The 19,705-nt window shown below is 40.3% G+C and overlaps 1 protein-coding gene across 1 annotated transcript; it reads left to right on the forward strand.

Annotated features, from left to right (window-relative positions):
• Positions 1-571: 571 nt before the first annotated feature.
• LOC140346726 (uncharacterized) lies at positions 572-18,972 on the forward strand. The gene is made up of 7 exons (XM_072432911.1): positions 572-633; positions 714-832; positions 924-1,292; positions 1,382-1,631; positions 1,929-2,140; positions 2,206-2,353; positions 18,797-18,972. The coding sequence occupies exons 1-7, from the start codon at positions 594-596 to the stop codon at positions 18,970-18,972; spliced, it is 1,314 nt and encodes a 437-aa protein (XP_072289012.1). The 5' UTR covers positions 572-593.
• The last annotated feature ends 733 nt before the right edge of the window (positions 18,973-19,705 follow it).

The following is a 19,705-nucleotide window of genomic DNA, read 5'->3' on the forward strand; positions in this document are numbered from 1 at the left end:
TGGGAACACGAGGTAAGGTTTTTGTAATTTCTCTTTTATATTAGTCAAATAACTAATGCTTTGCAAGAATTGAAAAGTGATACAATTTTGGTCAAATCATGGGTAGAGCTGCAATACAAGAATTTTTAAGCATAAATTGTGGCTAATGTAGAAGGCTTACAGATGCTAGTTAGCTTAGCAACTATTGCACTTAGCTAACTGCGTTGGCGCCACATTGGACCACAGAGTGTCCACACAGCACATTTGTATAAATTAGGTATAATACAGGAGTGAAATTTTCAATGTGTTTAAAGAAAATAAAATTTACTCTTTCATTTTATTTGAAACGTTGGTGGGGTTATTTCTTGGCATGCTAATCAAGTCTTCAAAACGTTGCTTATATCATGTAGCTGAAACTAATGACTCAAATAAAAAGCATTTTAGATATTTGGACTTTGTCAGAAATTGTATTACTTGTTGGCCAATCTTTAGGTTTATTTTAAGTTGTTAGTTTACTTTGGTAATTGAACTAACTCAATTTAATTAATTTAGCATTAATGTTTTCTATAGTAATAATCATGAATCATTTAATTTGTTTGACAGGTGATAAAGCCATGGAGAAACTGGATGATGTCACAGTATCTATCTTAAAAGGTAACGTAAAGTATATTGTCTTGGTGTCTACATGCTCTACATTGTATGAACAATGTATGTTGTCTTTTTGTCGTAATTAGCTGCCAACATTGATGAGAGCTTGCTTTCAACACTGAGTCGTGATGATCTGAGGGACCTTTTGCTTGGGCCAGAGCATTTCAGAAGAAGGAAACAATTGTGGTCATTATTCAATCCAGAGGTATTTATTATTTTGTTAAAACATTTGGTTCTACAAATGTGCATTATGTTTAGTACTTGCAGTTCATTGTTTGTTTATTTCTGTAACACAGCAAGACCATACTGTTACTGCAAAGCAGGCTTCGATTATCCCTCAGACCACTGCTTCTCCCAATACAACCCCATTGAAGACCCTGCAGCTCCCCTGTCCACCGGAATATGTGGTCTACACCGATACTGAATTGGAGCAGTGCCGAAAGAACTACTGTGACATGGCCAGCACTGGCACGGAAGAGTGTATCATGTCTAAAGAGTTAAGATGCAGGCTGGTGAGGAAGACCATTACAAGTATGGTGTCTCTACTTAGAGCAAGCCCCGGTCAAATGGTCCAATATCCCTCCAAAACCGATGTCACTGCAATGGCTAAAAGAATCGTGGAATACTACTCAATGCTGCAGGACAAGGATGACTGCACAAAATATGTATGTATGATTCTTTTTGTTTTTGCTTTTTAGACTAAATGTTGTTCTTTTTGGTGCAACCATGAAAATAATTTACAATTTGTTTCCAGGGGAGCATTAATGCCTACCTGCTAAAAAGATTGCAAAATATAAAATCCCCAGTTAAAAAGCAGGATCCGACACCTGAGAGAGGCCGGCCAAAGAAAAGGCGGATTGACTTCTTGAGTGACAAAGAATTAAATGAGGAAAAGGCAGATTATGATGCTGATGCTGATTCCAGTGGGACATCGACCAGTGGGGCATCAACCATTCTGCTTTCACCAGCCAGCAATTCTGATGATGATTTTAATTCAAATTCATGTAAGTACCCTACAGTATGTAACATACTCCATACACAAAATCTGTTAAACAATATTTTCTTGATAAGCATAATTTGACCATATTTGGATAACTCAAAATGCATTCTTGTCAAACCATATCAGTAAGGTAAAACCTGAAGTCAGTTCTTTGGCTAATTTACTGCGCAAACTTCCGCCCTAAATTCTTGCAGTGGAGGATATTTTATCATTTTATTACATTTTTAACAAGTCCTATCAGCTTTCAATAGTAAATTAAAATAATAGTTGACTGAAATGTTCTTTGATTTTTCCATTTTAGTGGAAGAGGATAGTCTGCTGATACAAGTCAGGCACTACAAAACACTCCAGGAAATGTATAGGAAGCCAAAGCCAAACCAAGATGCGGTGTCCCAGTTATTGGATCTTGAGTTTCAGGCCAGAAGGGCATACATTGACTCAAATGCCACCAGAGAGGAGAACAGAGCTGCCCAAATCTTGGAAGCATATCCATGTTTCAAGGAGCTTCATAATGTAAGTTATAATAAGTCAGATTTGATTTTACTGTTGCACCAAATAATCTTCTTTTCTCATTTCAGGTTTTGGGTGAGCTACGCAGGATTTTGGACTCATCCAATGATAAATTCCTGGATCAAGTTCGACAGAAATGGGGGGAGTTCTGCTCCAGAGTCCACTTTTATGGGGTGTCTAAAAAAGCAATGAAGCCACCTATGATGATGGAACAAAGTAAGTTTTATTAGTGGCTTTATTTATACCTCAAATTTACTGTATGTAATTTTATTTTTAGTTTTTGTTACAGCTTATGCCCACATTGCGTTGAAGGCGCTACCAGCACTCTTTCCCTCTTCAGCGCTTCCGCCCCAAAAAATGGGGTGTGCCAGTGAGGCTTTATTGCACAGCCTTAAGGTAAAATGCTTTTTATAGAGTTGCATTAAGAACACACTAACAGTTGACATTTACAACACCCAGATAAAATGTATTGTTTTTCTGTTTAATAGCCTTCAGAAGACCCATGTTTTTCTACAAAAGAGAACTCTCTCCTGTCCTGTACTACTTTTCGATGGTTGCAAGTGCATCATTGCGGTGGGCAATACACCAGTTGCAACATTAGATAAAGAACAGCTTGGTGAGGGGGTAATTTATCTTATGTCTTATTATTACACTTTCCATCTGACGTACCCCAAATGTGTGGCAACCTTACTGTCTGTCATTCAGACAGAAGTACTTCAGGATGCCATTCATGAGAGCGACACCACCTCCTCATACAAAAAAGCCCTGGCAGAGTGGCGTGATTTCATTGGATAGTAGTGCTGTATTTTGGAGATGGAGGAAGGGGATTTTAGAGTGTCTGTTTTTCTCTTCATTGTTTTTTTGTATTTGTTGAAATTGCAGCTTTGTTCTAAAAGCGTTCACATGCAAGATTTAGGTGAGCAAGTTTAAGGTCTTTGCTTTGTGAATGTTTGTGCCACAAAATGTTTTTGCAACAGTAAATCTGTGTGTCCATTACAGATGTAATTTTATACTTAGCTATGGCACTGGATTGTTCAAGATTTTGTCAACGTGTACAATATTTTAGAAAATAAAGATTGACACTCATTTTGAGTTTCTTTTACTTTTTCTTAAAATAAGCAAATTAAGAATTTATTTGCTAAAATTAAGTATAAATAAAACTAATAATAAGCTTTATATTCTAGTTTTAAGATTTTCTACCTTAATTTGCTGCTTACAATTAGTGTTTTATGCTTAATTTTAGATAATTTAATTTGGATTGTTACTTAGAATAAGTGTTTTTAGCTTATTTTAAGAGTTATACCCACTTAGAAAAAAAGTCTTATTTCAAGAATTCTTGATAAGTAAAATTCACTTACCCCACTGGCAGATAATTTCACTTAATTCAAGTAGATTTTCCCCTAAAACAAGTGTATTTTTCTAGTTTTAAGGTGGTGTAAATTTGCAGTGTGACTGCCAGCTTAGTGCATCGCATTGATTTTCTGCCCCTCATACAATCTTCTGTTTCGTTTTTCCCAAACTACGAAGTTAGACAATGCAAAGAAAGTGCATTTGCTTTGTCAGGTAGTACAAGATGTATAAATTTGTGACTGAGCACTTTGTAAAATCATGTTATAATCTCAAATGTCTGCGTACATGTGTGCTCGAAGTCCCTGTCAGAGCAGTGGGCTCCGTCACACGAGCGGCTTCAAATGAGAACGTTAACTGCTAAAACTGGACCTAGATACGGTAAGTAGCTGTTAACACAAATTTAAATCAAATAAATTAGTTTTCAAAAAAAAAAAATTAGTTATGCTGTATAATGTCACAATTTGTGTGTGTGTGTGTGTGTGTGTGTGTGTGTGTTTTATGAAGTGCATTAGAGACAGACATGGCAAATTATCCTTGGCTATTCATTTTGTATTGTTCCATGTTCGTTGTGCATAATTGTCTTTTTAATATAAATAAAAAGAAACGGTTGGAGTACAATGACCGAAAGTTGAAGCTTTGGTCCTTGTATGTTGTTAGCAAGATAAATTTCAAGCTTTTGTATGTATAAGAACAATAAATCAATCAATAAAGAAAAGCACAGATTTGTGAAAAGAAAAAAACATTCAAAGGAACAATTCTGTAGTGTTTTGAGCAACAGATGCCCACTGAATGAACAAATGATTTAATAGAGAATCTTCCATTAAAGGGTAGGCTAATCTTGCTCAATTGAAAGCGCAATATTCAGAATTAACAATAAAGAAGAATGTTTTAGCTCTGCATCGCTCTTAATAAATGCTGCTGAAGTTCAAACGAGTGCAGACGAGGACAGACACGGCCATTTATTGATCTTTTACCGACACGTTTGACCTCTCATTGGGTCGTGATATAATAAAGATAGATGAATACAAGCCTGCATCTAATAAAACTGTAAATCTCTCACATTGGGCACATTTGAGCACAGCCTGTCGTGTGACGTCCCATTGCTGCGTGACATATGGTGGTGCGAATGGCTCTAGTGTATCACCTTGTCAAGTTGTTTGGGACCGTTCTGTTTTCAGGCATAGACAGGCAAAAAAACAAAATAAGTGGCAAAGAAATGGCGCTGAGTGCAGTAAAAGAGAGCGGGAGAAGAGATCTAAAGTGCAAAGTGCCCTTTTCTATCTCTCCTTCATTTTTGTAAGAGGTACAGAAGTCCTGATAGATGAGGACAACCAGTGCTATGGCAGGGTTTTTGTTTTCAAATGCCATTTTGAGTGTGCTTTTGCATCACAAACCCATGTGTTATAAGGCGTTTCAACTGGCTGTCAACATAAGAACATGCTGCTTTGTAGAAGTATTATTATTAAGATGCCAGTACATGTTTTCAAGTCAAGATGAATGAAAGGAGTAGCTGTGAATTGGACCTTGTTCAAAACAACCTACAACATAAATCTGATAACTTGAAACTTGAACATGGTTAAAGGTGATGTATATGGTATTCTGTTGCACAATGCTTGGTTTCACTAGCACACGTCTCAGTAATGCATTTAGTCCATTGCCACAAGTGCACGTTAAAGTTACAATCCATGAAACAGAATCCAGTCCAGCCTCGTTCATTATTTTGTTGCTCAAATTGCCACATTATGCAACTTGCCAGCATTGGCGGCAACTGAGGTTGTTTGTAGCATGATATCATGCTATAAACAACCACAGTACACAAATTCCATGGCAACTATTATTTATTTTCACACACACACAATGTTGTGAGTTGGAAGAAATACCAAGTCTAAAATCGTTGTCTTGATTGAGCATGCTTCCTGTTGGTAAAATGCCAAATGATCCTCTTGACAAGAAGGTAATCGTTTTCCCCTGTACCTTGGCTCGTGAGTTTTTCACTTTCCGTCGTGAATTGATTCATGTTTGTGTGTGCCTTCTTATACTATCTGCACACTTTTAGTCATCATTACAAAATCCTATTGATCCAGCTGAGGATGAAAATAATTTGGAGTGAAATGAAGTGTCTCGGTCCTCTCAGAGAATCAAAGGCCTGCAAACATTGACCGGGCAGTGAGCTCCCGAGCTGCAGCAAGCTTTCTTTGTAGCGCACGGCTCTCATTTATGTGAATGAGACAGTGCTAATACAGCTTTGAAGTGAAGTCGCAAGCCGGAGCGCTTCTTTCGAGAGTCGGGTGTCTCCACTGTGACCTCAGCAGGAAAAAGTCTTTATCCAGCTACATATAAAGTATAAAGCATGGTGCTGTTTGCATCATCAACACACTTCTTCAAAGAAAAGCTGATGAAAGCCTTCAACGCCTACATTAACAAAGTAAAAAGTAAACATTATTTTTCAGACATTCTAAAGGAGAGCGAGTCTGTTTAGTGTCACTTAGTGCGAGTTGTTGTTGCATTCAGAATATATGTCTTGTGTGTTGGTATTTCCCACATGATTTTTAAGAAGGTATATTTAGTTTTTGAAGATGTTCCTCAAAGGAAACTGATTTCAGCATTGATCGTGCAGTAAGTTGTTGAAAAAATGACTCACTGCCTTGTGGTTCCCTCTCTTGAGTGTAGATTTAACCAATGCAGAAAAATATCAAGAATCAAAATATGTCCCTTTTATGTACACAAAAAAATAACCACATTTTAGATAAACAATAATATAGAATATAGTGTTTTCTGTGTGTTTGTAGTGACAAGTCATTGGCGACCTTTGAAAAACTCTTTTTTGAGCTTTTTCATGAAACTGCCCTTGTTTAGCCTTACTAACCACTTGGGAGAGAATAAGTGCTTGTACCTGTTGTACAAGTCAGGCTGTACATTTTCAAAACCCTTTTTAGTTCTTTTGCTGCTGCTGTACAAGTACTTCTGATTGTCTTGTTTACTCCATGAAGATGCTTGCTGTTCTTTTCAGTTGAACTTATGATGTTTTAAAAGGGTATTGAATAATGGTTGTGAGAAGATCCATAAGCCAGTTTGGTGCTGAAGGCTAAGTGACAGTAAGAGCAGAGGAGCTGGAAAAATGACTCTACATTGAGGTGCTACAAAATGGCTCCACACCACAGGACCCATGCCTCCTGTGGCTATGGCAGATTGCGTAAGATATAATCATATGGGACCAGTCAGTGCAGCACACCACCTGTTCACCTATTCTCCCCCTGCCCTCCAGAGAAGACACTACTTTCCATAATTTGTAGACTGAGAGCTTACTCTGGTGATGGAAACTCCAAAATGGATTCTCTAGTTCATTTCTCCACACTGTCTGCATGAGCTCATATTTATTGTCTCCACGTGTGAGCCCAGAGACGGCTGTTCTTTTTACATCCCATTACCTTTTTTGTGTATGTTTCGAGCAGGAAAATAAATCTGAACTAAATTATTCATTATTTTAACTTTACTGTATCATTCAGGAAGTTTGATAATGATACGTTATATGGCTGTTTGGGGTGCACATTTTCTTTTTTCTTTTTCAATTGTTTTTTCATTCATTTTTACATAAAAAAAGTTGCAAAGGAAAAAAAAACAGACCAGAGAAAACTCAGGATAAGTTAAGAATAAAATTAGAAGGTTAAGAGATGGCATCCAACTTTGCTCTTTAGAAGGTGGCAGGGGAAGCGTGCTTCTGATTGGCTAGCCTTTGACGGTCAGGTCAATGTATTAGTTGATTGACTAGCGAAAACCTTTTCCCCACCCTTAGCCATTTCCAAACGATGTCTGACCATAACCGGACACAGGCCTACAGAACGGCAGCCAATAAGAGGCCACCCATCCATCTGTACAAAATGAAATTGCTGTCGGGGCAGGAATCCAGAACACAGGCAGACAGTGGGCAGAGGGTGAAGGGTTCAAGCTGTCAGACCAGCACTGTCACTGAACATCAGAGCTGCTGTACAGACCACAATGAGCACAAATAAGCAGCAGGTAAAGCAGGGCTAAGGCAGAGAACACACTTGTTTCGATGGACAGAAACAAACTGACTATTTTTAACAGTTCAGGATAACGGTAGAATCCTTTCTGTCTACACTTTGACTTTTTTTTTAGCTGTGACATTTAGTGGATGTTTTATGCTGTTGGTGGTGAGCAGAGGAAACCTGGCTGGACATGGGGGGACATCCTAACTCAATACTGAAAGTGCAGCCGAAGCCAGACCGGGCCTGGTAAGAACTTGGATGAGAGACCTCTGGGAAAACCAGGTGCCACAGTGGAACAGCAGTGGTTCAAATGCACTAATGCACTGCTGCTGTGTCTGTAGGCAATTCACATTAGGCAGCCACATTGCCTTGTGTGAATGTGGAGTCTGGGTGAGTGATTGGTGATGACCAGAGGGGTCATTGGTGCAGATTGGTAGCCTCCCTTCTGTCAGTCTGCCCCAGGGCAGATGTGGCTACAATAGTTTACCACCGCAGTGTGTTGAATAAATTAATAATGCAATGTTAAGTGGCTTTGAATGTCCAAAAAGTCTTTAGAAATCTAATGCATCATCTATCATCATCACATTAACATTATCTACTGTACAAATTAACCTACTTTTTTTTTTTTTTTTTTTTTAGCTACATGACTGTTATAACTTTTAATGAATGGAATTCTTGCTTGACCATGAATGTGATAACATAAGATTGAGCCAAGACGATAGGGCAAATTGAGTGGATGGATTCAAGTATTCTATATTACAGTATTCATTGTATGTTGAGTAAGTTCTCAGAAAAGGAATAGGGAGCAGCTGCAAGGACCAGGTGGCAGGTTCTGACATGACAGCTGACGCTACACACTCACAAGCTGCTCAGTCAACCTCTGCGTCTGCCTGGTGGCTTCAGGGAAACCCACACAAGAAGGTGGCAAAGCAGCTCCAGTGAATGCCATGATAATATTCTAAGGTAGGTAATTACTTAAAATATATAATGTAGCCAGCAACATCTACATTTACCATTTCAAACATTTTTAGAAATTATACAGTATATTGAAATAGCACAACTTCTGAAGAGATTTCTCCAAGTACAAACATCACTAAACAAGCTCTTGTTTCATAGCCTGAGGTGGTTATTCACAATGAGTCAACCTTGTGCTTAGAGTTCTGTTGGAATGAGCCATTATGCTGTAGACTGGCAGTATCCGTTTCTCCACATGGGGACCGGTGATGGCGTCTCCTCACATATTACCATTGACATCCCCTTGGAGAGGTAATCCAAGACTGTTTACGTCAAAATCACTCCAACGGATTTCGCTTTCTTTGAGGAATCAGAAAAAATGGACAAAGCTTTGTACCGTAAGGAATCCATTTTTAGACTAGATTTGACTGGAAAAGGGTTTCTTCTGTAAATATACTTGTTGATCTTTTCTTTTGCATATTTATCGATGTAATCACTCATTCATGCAGCAGTCTATGATATCAAAGGTTTCAAAAGTAGATTTACTATTTGAAATGGCTTCAAAACTGTGATATGTAATTATCCAGTACTCTATTTAAAATATTTAAACTGGAATGGTAAATGCAAATGATGCATTTCCCCCCTAATATCCAAACAAATTTAATGTATATACAACTGATGGTGATTACATTTGCAGCTGTAGCACTGCCCCAGTAAATACTTAGAATAGTTGAGTCTAAATAAAGCTACACGAATCTAAACGGTCACGTGCTGGTGGTGTTTACACTATAGCATCAATAAATCAAATGGTAGAAGCCGCACAAACCCTTGCAGTGTTGAGGCTCGGTGGACAGTTACAAAGTGGGCAGTGTGGTGGTAATCGCTTTGTGCCACGCTCACCCTGCCACAGCCGCAGAACAAGCTTGTCGATGTGTTCCACTGAACATCAGGGAGAACACCTTGAGGCCTGAGCCGCTATCTGCCATGGTGCAGTGCTGCTAATGATTAAGTATCAGTTCAGCGCACTCCTCTCATTTTCAAACTATCACTTTTACCTTCTCCACTACATCTGTGGAGCACAAGGTAATGATCCACTTGGGTGAGGGCCAAGTCATTTTCTTCCTATTGCCTTTTGCCATGCTTGCTCAGTCTCCATCCACTGTACGTCTCCTCCCGTCTCCTGTAACTCCCTTCCACAACAGCTCACTACATGCTCTGTGTGGTTCATTTCTGCATGTGCCCTGTTGCACAAGCAGCCATAGATCTGTAGGTGTGAGTATCAGGCTTGTAAACTTATCTGCAAACTTCTACACAACTGCCACAGAGTATCCATATTCGCGACCATGGGGACCAATGCATGAAGAGATTATCGGCCCACTGTGTTAGATATCCATCAAATTATAAGCAAACGTTCCGTGTCTGAACCAGTCTGCTGTAAAATGAATTATATTAACAAGTTCTATCAACAATAGCTTTGTGGTGTCAGATACAGTGTGACTAGTTATAGATGAGCGATAAACCTTGTTTATTTGATCCACAGAGAGTAGGGCCTATCCACACAGTTATACAGGGGACAGATGAAAACCACATACTCATGCAGTAAATGTATTTTCAAATAGACTAATCTCTAAGGCAATTCTTGATACCCGTATTTAATTTGCAATGGTGATATCTTTTTTAAGCATATAATACTCCTTTTCTGATGATCTTAGTGTTAGCAGTTTTTCCCACCTGATTGTTCAAATTATTGGAGACTATGACTCTAGTATAATACTACAATTTGAATCCGGCGAGATTTCTGAATAGTCAGGGGTCCCCAGTATACTGTCTTGTGTGATAAAGCCAATGGGCAAAAAAAAATTGGTTAAAAAAAATTGTAAAATGGACAACAATGGGTGGAGTTTGCATGTTCTCCCCGTGTTACCGTGGGTTCTCTCCGGGTTCTCCGGCTTCCTCCCACCGTCCAAAGACATGCATGTGTTAGGCAAAAATTGGTAACTCTAAATTGGCCCTAGTGAATGAATGTGAGAGTGAACTGTCTGTAATGTCTATGTCTCTGTGTTGGCCCTGCGACAAGTTGGCCACTGTCCAGGGTGTACCCCGCCTAAGGCCCGAAGTCACTGGGATAGGCTCCAGTCACCCGCGACCCCAAAAGGGAACAAGCGGTAGAAAATGGATGGATGGATGGATGGATGGATGGACAACAATGTGTCAAGGTATTCTGAAATTTGGACCAACTGGAATAAAAAAGGCATGTTTCTGTGACCATCTCAGATTCAATCAGCATTGCATTCCATCTCAACCCAATTAGGGAGAAAAATTGTAAAAGGAGCTTTTCACGTCCTGCAGACGTAGGATAGGATGCACTACAAAGAAGGTAGAATATAAACGTGGACGAGGGGGCCGTTTTACTCTCCCACACCTTGTGCTGTTGTCCTGCCTCAACCAGTAGGAAGATAGAGTCAAAACCTGTGTAAATCAGCTTACAAGACACATCAGAGCAACATCACACCCGTGGCATAGGTGACCCAGTTAATTGCCTTGAGCCAATTTGGCGCGTTCTCCATCAGATGGGGGTCTAATAAGACTCATTCCTCAGTGAATAAGAGTTGAATAGTAAATAAAAGCATTTGGAAGTTTAACATAAAGAGAACACGTCTGAGCTGTCCCTACTGTCCCCTCTGTCCTTGATTACATCTGTTTTGATCTGCTCCTGAGCTTGTGCTTAGCAAGTGAGTGCCATGTTTTAACTTGAGATATTTACACAGTGATGTGACGAGTTATCTTTTGACCCGCGGGTCAGGCTGGGCCAAGAAAGTCTCATTTCAATGCCGCAGACCACTGTATATCGCATGTCCACGCACTGCGTGCGTCTTTGCATTTAGCCGCGTCTAGATTTACTTCCTCATTAGGAACAATCAGTTAGATTGTTAGTAGTTATAGAATAGTAATAGTTATATAACACACAGCATTTGGATGCTTAAAATACAGAGAACACGACGTGTCCTCTGGAAAGTGTTTTCACTGTTCACTAACGTCTTCTTCTACAGTGCGTCAAACGCTTGCGCTTCCTGCTAGAGTGCCCCCCGGTGGCCGTTAGCCAGTAAAAAAAGTATAAATTAGACTCACCGTTGTATCGGCCACAGGGTTCAAAGCGTGGAGAAAAAGTAGCGCTTTAAAGTCCAAAAAATACAGTACCTTAATAAAAATAGACTTGTTCTCCAGTGGTGTCATCATAAATTAGACTTAACAGGCAGTCTGTGATTATCCACCCGATACTCGTTCTCTGTTGCATAATCTTTAGATATTGATTATTTTAGCATGGCTCCGGAGACACCTCCGTAAGGATAGAACTAGACATAAGGGGACAGACAGGTTATTTAAACGGAAGTTGTGCCACGGGGCATTACAACATTACTTTACATTACAGTTATGAGGAGCAATTTCAAATGAAAAAAATATTGGGCTTCATGCAAGCCATTTATATCATCTAACCTGTTGTAATTAAGCCCAGTCGACCATTCTATGTTCTGCCCTTTTGCTATTTTGCTCCCACAGTCAATGGATAACAACAGCATGAGTTTGTCCGAGGAATGGGTTTGTGGGAGAATTCTGTGTCTCAAATTGTCTTTTCAGCAGAGGCCTTTTGCAAAGTGTCCGATTGAAGAAAAGTACAAGATTTTCTTTTAGTTGAAATGAGCTCTGCTGTGGAACCTCTGCGCTCTTATTTTTAGTCACACTACTGGAATCATGTAGTTATTTCTTTCCTTTAAACCTCCGGACCATGCTGACCTGACTTGACTGAAACTTGAACCAGATTAGCGATGAGTACTTTGGACTAAATTATACATTTTTGGACACAGAACAAATAGGACAGTGTCGTGGGTTCGTTTTAGCTTCTGTGAAAAAAAATATGGCTTATTAATAATTTGTGTGGTGATTTTTATTTGCACCCAGTCCCAAAACAGTGGTAGAATATTTACAGTGAAAAAAACGACGACTATCAAACATATAAATCCACACAAACCCCAAATCATATTGCCCCTTTAACTTAAAATGAAGTCTCCATACCCCTCGATACGGCTCAGACAGTAATAACAGGGAAAACAATAATACATAACAAAAACATACATTTCAACTAAATGGTCGAGTCCTCTGGTCACGTGACCAGCCCAAGCGTGGCAACTTGCGCTTTAAACCGCGCCTCGCATAGAGGCACCGCAGTGCCTCTGGTTGGCGACAGCAGCAGACGTGCGGTTAGAGACAGGGTGTCGTAACCATTTTGCGACACCTAATGGCCGTATCCGGAGACTTTATTTCATTGCATTAGAGTCCGGGTTAACCTCAACCCAGCTTTTTTTCATTGCATTACAGTTTGGGTTAACCCTACCCCCCCTAACCCTAACCCTAAGTTTTTGTAGTAGTTAGGAGACGAGGGGAAAACATTTAAATGTTTGCTCACCTGTTCATCTGATCCAGCCATTATTTTCTTGAAGTTGAATAATGACAATGAATAAGGAAAGTTAGGTTTACTTCGTTTTCGTCTGATTAAAACTAGTTTATGCCACGGCTCTATTAGCAAGAATGTAGCTAACTCATCGCAAAACAAACTAGACTGTGCAATCTATAAGTTTAAAAAGTTTAAACCCAAAATAAATTTGCGGGAGCCGATCACCAGAATGGTGATGACGCCTTGGCGCTAACCGCAAGTCGGCAGCAGCAGGTGAGTTGGTGCGTAGGTGCCGGGTGTGCACCCATAGTGTGCACCCTCGAACACTCTACAGCGGGTAAAAGTGTCCGGGCAGTGGGAAAACAGTTCGTGGAAGTGACGGATCATGATGCAGTTAATGCAACGAGCGCGTGCGCGGAACTCTCGGGCCCGGCTCTCTCGGGCCGTCAGAGAGACTTGCCTGCACACTTGCCTGCGCCTGCACACTTGCCTGCACCTGCACACTTGCCCGCACACTTGCCTGCGCCTGCACACTTGCCTGCACACTTGTCTGGACACTTGCCTGCACACTTGTCTGGACACTTGCCCATCTCTGATATCTGCGCGCCACGCGTGTTTGTCAGTTTTGTGGTTTACGGAATAAGTTTACATTATCATCTAACATGTTTTGGATTTCCTAGTTTGCGCTCAGGGAATGTAACATTTTATTTCGCTCACATTTGCCACAATCCAGCACCATTATTTTAATGACTGAGATGTCAGACAGATAGCGGTAGCGCTGAGCAGAGAGAGAGGAGGGGGAGAGACATTAGACTAGCTTATTGAGTGTGACTATTACAACACCCGCAAGACTGGTGTTTGAGGTTACATTGGGAGAAGTGAGTGTTCCGTGTCCATGATACACTCTTTCTGTAGCTGAATTTTTTCCTCCCCTATCAACAAAATAAAAGAACGTCTGCGGACCACCGTGACTCGATTCCCATCGTTAACATCACATCACTAGAGTGACGTTCATGAACAATCACGTTCACGTATAACCGTGTGTGTGGCCAGGGGGCGCCATCGGACATCATGTCTATGGCACCAAAAGGGCTAGCTAACGTCATCATGTGACACTCTGAAGACGATCGCAAGTGAGCAGTTAAAACTGTTAAGTAAACAAATCTTAAAAAAAAAAAATATATATATATATATATATATATATATATATACACATCAGTAAACTTTAGCAGTTCTTCAGCAGCTATGGGAGGGGGGAGGGGTAAATAATCTACAAGCAGCATATTATGTAGGACAAAAATGTATTAAAAAGCCTATATATAGGAACTAAAGATAACACTTGCTTGTTTGACAGTATAAGCTTTAGCTGCGTGTGTCATAATATATTGTTGTTTTCTGATTTACATTACAGAGACTTGAACTATTCTCAGTGCATTATATTTAGGTCACAGTGTCTGGCTGGTTTTAATATGCATTTCACAGATGATGCCGCAGCTATTAGAATTCTGCTTGAAACCATAAAAGGTCAACACGAAGCTCAATTTCACACCTCAGACAGTCACACCTAAAATATTCACAGCTCCACAGCCCATTACACCCAGCAATGACATGGTCGCCTTGTCAGAATCCTCTATCTGAGTAGGATGCAAAAATCCATCACACATCATCTACGGCTTTTCTGTCCAGATGCACAGACTTGTATGATGACCCTCTTCCGCCACAGTTCAAGCAATTCTATCGGGGGAATAAAAGAGACGTATAAGGCTCCGAGCAGGGGTCAGAGGAGCGAGATGATTCCCATACATCTTGTGTTGTGTTCACTGCCACACATCGTGAGTGGGAATCCGGAGTGGAGTTCAAAGCCCTATATGTGTTGTGAATGTAAAGAGGGAGGGATCTGCTGACATGGGAAAGGAAATCACATTACTGCCCAACCTTCCCCCCACGCCGCATTCGGAGTGAAAGGTGGAAATAAAGGAAAGGCCACAATAAAAACCACTGGCACTTTTGACGTTTGAAATTGTACGAATTTGCAGGTAGTTGTGGGAAACCTAATGTATTGGAGGTTGTGTTATTTGATTGTGTCTCTTAGTATAAGAATGTAGTTGTAATGTAATGTGGATCTTTTATTGTCATGTGCAGATGGAAAGTGTCAGTAGCAAACCTGGTGGGGATCGTACATCCTTTTGCAAGATGAATGCATTTATTAGCAGTTCCTGACACAAAAGCAAGTAAAACAGTTAAATCACTGAAAACTACTGGGTTCTTACATGTTACTGTGTCTGTGTCTGTGTGTGTGTGTGTGTGTGTGTGTCTGTGTGTGTGTGTGTGTGTGTGTGTGTGTCTGTGTGTGTGTGTGTGTGTGTGTGTCTGTCTGTGTGTGTGTGTGTGTGTGTGTCTGTGTGTGTGTGTGTGTGTGTGTGTGTCTGTGTCTGTGTGTGTGTGTGTCTGTGTCTGTGTGTGTGTGTCTGTCTGTGTGTGTGTGTGTGTGTGTGTGTGTGTGTGTCTGTGTGTGTGTGTGTGTGTGTGTGTGTCTGTGTGTGTGTGTGTGTGTGTGTGTGTGTGTGTCTGTGTGTGTCTGTCTGTGTGTGTGTGTGTCTGTCTGTGTGTGTGTGTGTGTGTCTGTCTGTGTGTGTGTGTGTGTGTGTGTGTGTGTGTGTGTCTGTGTGTGTGTGTGTGTGTGTGTCTGTCTGTGTGTGTGTGTGTGTGTCTGTCTGTGTGTGTGTCTGTGTGTGTGTCTGTGTGTGTTACCTACTTGTCCTGATGCAAATACAGTTTTATTGATTTGCATGAAATGTTCCACACTCAGGCATTAATCTAATTTGCTTTTATTCAATGACTCAAAAAATACCTTTAAAATTACTTTCTTGCTGTAATCTGTAACTTATCCTGGTGTTTGTCTTCATGACATAGATAAGTTAATGCCGTACTGTGGAACATTCTCGACAAAGTAATAACATCTCCATGGAGACAAGCAGGCCACTGACCTTTGATATGTCTTTTTTTTCTTTATAAGTATAAAAACAATATATAAAAAAGATAAATTTAAGATCACTAACTTTAATGTAATATATTAAAGTAAGTGATCTTAAATGTATCTTTTATATATTTATTTATACTTCAAACCATACGAAGCATTTCATTTCCCCCCCATAGTACAAAACAGAAATGCAATTATTCAGAAGTTATGCTGCAAAGTCTTCGGTGCGGTTTCAGAGTTCACATTTGCCTCCAGATCCATTTACGATATCAGGTCACGCACATAAAGGGCCAGGCTGTAATCTCAATCTCTGTGTCATTGCTTGCTGACCACATCTCTACCGACTTCGCAGGCAAGTTATCGCATAAGCCCGGAAAATCCATATGGTGGCTCCGCTAGGGTGCGTGCTGCATTATTCGAGTGCGCATCAAAAAGGAAGGGCAAGTTCTTTGCTTGGATTAAAGGGAATTGAGAGGATTACATTCTTCAGTGCAGAGCCCTGTTTTCCACCCAGCGCAATTACCCTTTTAGAGGTTGGCCCGTGCATTTCAATTAGAGACTTGTTTCATAAGCAAGGTTGAAAATATGCTCTTATAAAAGACCGGTGCTAGAATACAGTATATACGGGCAGAACACATTGTGTGTTGTTATAGATAATCCCTCGAGCCTTGTCTTGTTTATCTTCCCTGCGCAGATAATCCTCTTAATACAATAATGTAATGAAACACTGAGCAAGGGTGATTTCAACTTCTCGAGCTCATTCTGCTCAGCTAGCCTAGAGTTGCCGCAGGGTACGTAATAAAAATTACATTTAAAAGAATAATCCAATGAATTATCATGCATCATGTGCACCTAACCTTGACCTGAAGAGCACCAGATTCAGGTGAAATGCAGGTACCTCCACCTCAGCACAGAGTGAAAAGACAAAACAGAAGTAATGTGTGATGTGTTTTGTGCATTTATTAGTGCTAAAAGAAGCTGTGTGCATTCTCCCCTTCTCTTTTCCCTGCAAACCAACTGCTGCACCTCCAGCCACAACTGTGCAAAACGTGTGTGTGTGTGTGTGTGTGTGTGTGTGTGTGTGTGTATATATATATTTGAACTCTCACTCCAAAACAATAGTGAATCAAACCAAAATATTGGTCAGAATTTTGTTTTGTTTTTTCAAAATGTTTCAACCTCTGTTCTGATTGGATTGGATTCTTACCCTGTGTGTATCCCCCTCTGGAGGGCACAGATCAATGGTGGAGAACTCTACCACCAGGTGAAACCACAGTGAAAGCTATATAAGTTTAGTTTGTACTTTATTTCTAACTTAGTCCTCACAAATGTGACTTGGACCTTGTGTGATGTGGTTTTAATGACACAAACATGTACGGTATGGTACCACGCAGGGGGTAAGCGGTGGCAGCTGTTCATGCGTTTTGCCAGAGGCTACACTACTGCATACAACTTTTTCTAGACAGGCTTAGGTCCAACCAAAAATAAATATACAATAGAAAAATAATACAGACAAGTTCAAATACCACAAGAACAACCACTGAGAACTTTTCATAGATTGACAATTTATCTGGTAATTAGAATAAAGTGCAAGTGCTACAATTTCCCTCCATTAATAGGGCAGTTTATTGAAGTGCTGCTCTCTTTATTTCAGTGAGAATGCATCCAGGGCCCAAAAGACACAATAATAGAAGATCATAAGCAGTTTGGATAATGACCCTCAGATAATTATGAGGGAGCTCCAGCACAGTATGTCGCACGTGTCAGACTTCTCACAGCAATTAGAACCCATTAACACTGAACATCCCATCGTTACTGCAATAACTGTCGCTTTGATTGTGTGCTGTATTAATCAGCAAACTTAATCAAAATCAGAGCAAAAACTGTACAGCCTGCACAAGAAAGTAAATCAACTGAAAAGTAGTACAATTTTAAAATATTTTTACTATAAAAACTGAACTTGCCTTGGCCTTGTTTTTAGCAAGACCCATTGTTGTATAGTTTTCAATAGGTATTTAAGTAATTTTACTTAAAAAAAAAAAAAAAAAAATAGTGTAATATAAGCAGTCAGCTGTGAAAAAAGTATATAGACATTAAACAGTAGAATATGCAATGTTGGGAAAATTGTCATTTAAGTATAAGTATATATTTTTAATTTGTATATTTTATCAGTAATGAATAATCATTATTTCATAATAATAAATCATGATTACTTTGTACCTCTGCTGTAACGCCGTTATAGTTTATGACTTCTCTCGTGTCATTCACAGAAGTTGTCTCATTCCAAAACAAAAAGAAATATGCAGAAACAGGTGGAATTTAGGGATAATCTCAAAATAGGTTGAAGCTTAAAAGACAAAAAAAAAAAAATTGTCTCTCTCTGGACCCCCTCCCCCCCTCAAAAGACTAAAAAAAAATGTCTGGCTTCAAATAAAATTTTACACGTCGATAAAACGATATTAGCTTGATAGACCCTGCTCACCTCTAGTGAACATCCCTGAACATCCTTTGGTAAGTTTATATTTAGAAGTTATGAACTCTCCAAATAATGTATTATGTCACCTGTCGCGCATGTTTGTTTACTCTATCCACATGGTCCACGGGCCCTAGGGGCCCTACAGCAAATCCCATTCAACTCAAAACTGTGAGATGACCACATTGAGATAGTCTCAAGAGGATGAAGAGTGAGAAACTAATGTTTCTTGTCAAAACCTGTAATCGTCAATTGCCTGAGTTTAGACCTTAGACATGTCAGAGTGACAGAAGCAGAACACGCGCTTTTGTCTCAGTGAGAATCTCACGTCTTCTGTGATTGGCCGAAACCTCATGCAGGGTTTGTGTTGGTCCTTCTTCCGGTCAGTGCGTAGCACGTCACTAGAGCCAAATCTCTTGATCATTTGCTGCGCCCCGTCTTGCAGGAAAAAAGCTTTTCCAATTTTTCTGCACCAGCCGCGTTGGCGACGGCGACGACCGCTCCGCTCCCCGCACGGGCCAAGGCGCGCCATACTCCCCCGTACTAGGCGCGCCGTGCTCCCCGCACGCACCCCCGCACGCATTGTGGCAGTTTAAACTGCAGGCGGGCTCTGCCACTTAAAGGTTGAATGGACGATTTTTTTGACCCAAATCTGAGTTTTATTTCCTCGTGGCGTGGACTGCCCATTTGTCCTGCCACGCATCAATCATAAAACGCACCTATCGCTCACCTGCAGCCGCGCGCGGTTCGTCCCCACGTTTCCGCGTGTCTAAGTGCATTGATCTATCATAATATAGTTCCCTCAGTGTACGGGACAAAATGAAGACGGAGAAAGACAGTTCGAGCTGACTCAGAAGAAAACTGAAATCTACGGGAGACGAGAGATGCGATGCGATCTTTCGCGCTAATTAAGAATTAATTTATCCCCCGTGCGGACTGATACAATTAATTGTATCAGTCCGCACGGGGGAGTGCGCATGCGCACTTCCGTCTGCGTTCTCAAATCGCCGAAAAATCGTCCATTGCGCCTTTAAGTGGTAACTTCTATTGGTTCTTTGTGTCAGATGTCAGTAAATGTGTGCTTACTCGCCCTCTAAAATCATGCACTTTTTGGTCCTGTGTTGTTGTCCCTCGTCGCCCTTAGTCTCCGCTCAAACAATTTATTTATTTATGTCGAGGGGGAGATTCAAACCGCCGACCTTTAGATCAGTGGATGACACTCAACCAACTAGTGACAGTGTCATCATTATGCAAATGTCCAAAATATGCAACTTCGAAAACAAGACTTACTTTTATTTAGGAATTTATTCGAACAAAGAATGAACTGTAATGGACGACAACAAACTGTTCCAAC

Source organism: Eucyclogobius newberryi, unplaced genomic scaffold, assembly GCF_026437365.1.
Source record: "Eucyclogobius newberryi isolate DKJ021-1_F unplaced genomic scaffold, fEucNew1.0.hap1 SCAF_6, whole genome shotgun sequence".
NCBI classification, from domain to species: domain Eukaryota; kingdom Metazoa; phylum Chordata; class Actinopteri; order Gobiiformes; family Gobiidae; genus Eucyclogobius; species Eucyclogobius newberryi.

Coding starts and splice junctions, on each gene's coding strand:
- LOC140346726 (XM_072432911.1), top strand. CDS start 594: ATGGAGAAACTGGATGATGTCACAGTATCTATCTTAAAAG. Junction 1,632..1,928: donor TGATTTTAATTCAAATTCAT/GTAAGTACCCTA, acceptor TTTCCATTTTAG/TGGAAGAGGATAGTCTGCTG. Junction 2,141..2,205: donor GTTTCAAGGAGCTTCATAAT/GTAAGTTATAAT, acceptor TTCTCATTTCAG/GTTTTGGGTGAGCTACGCAG.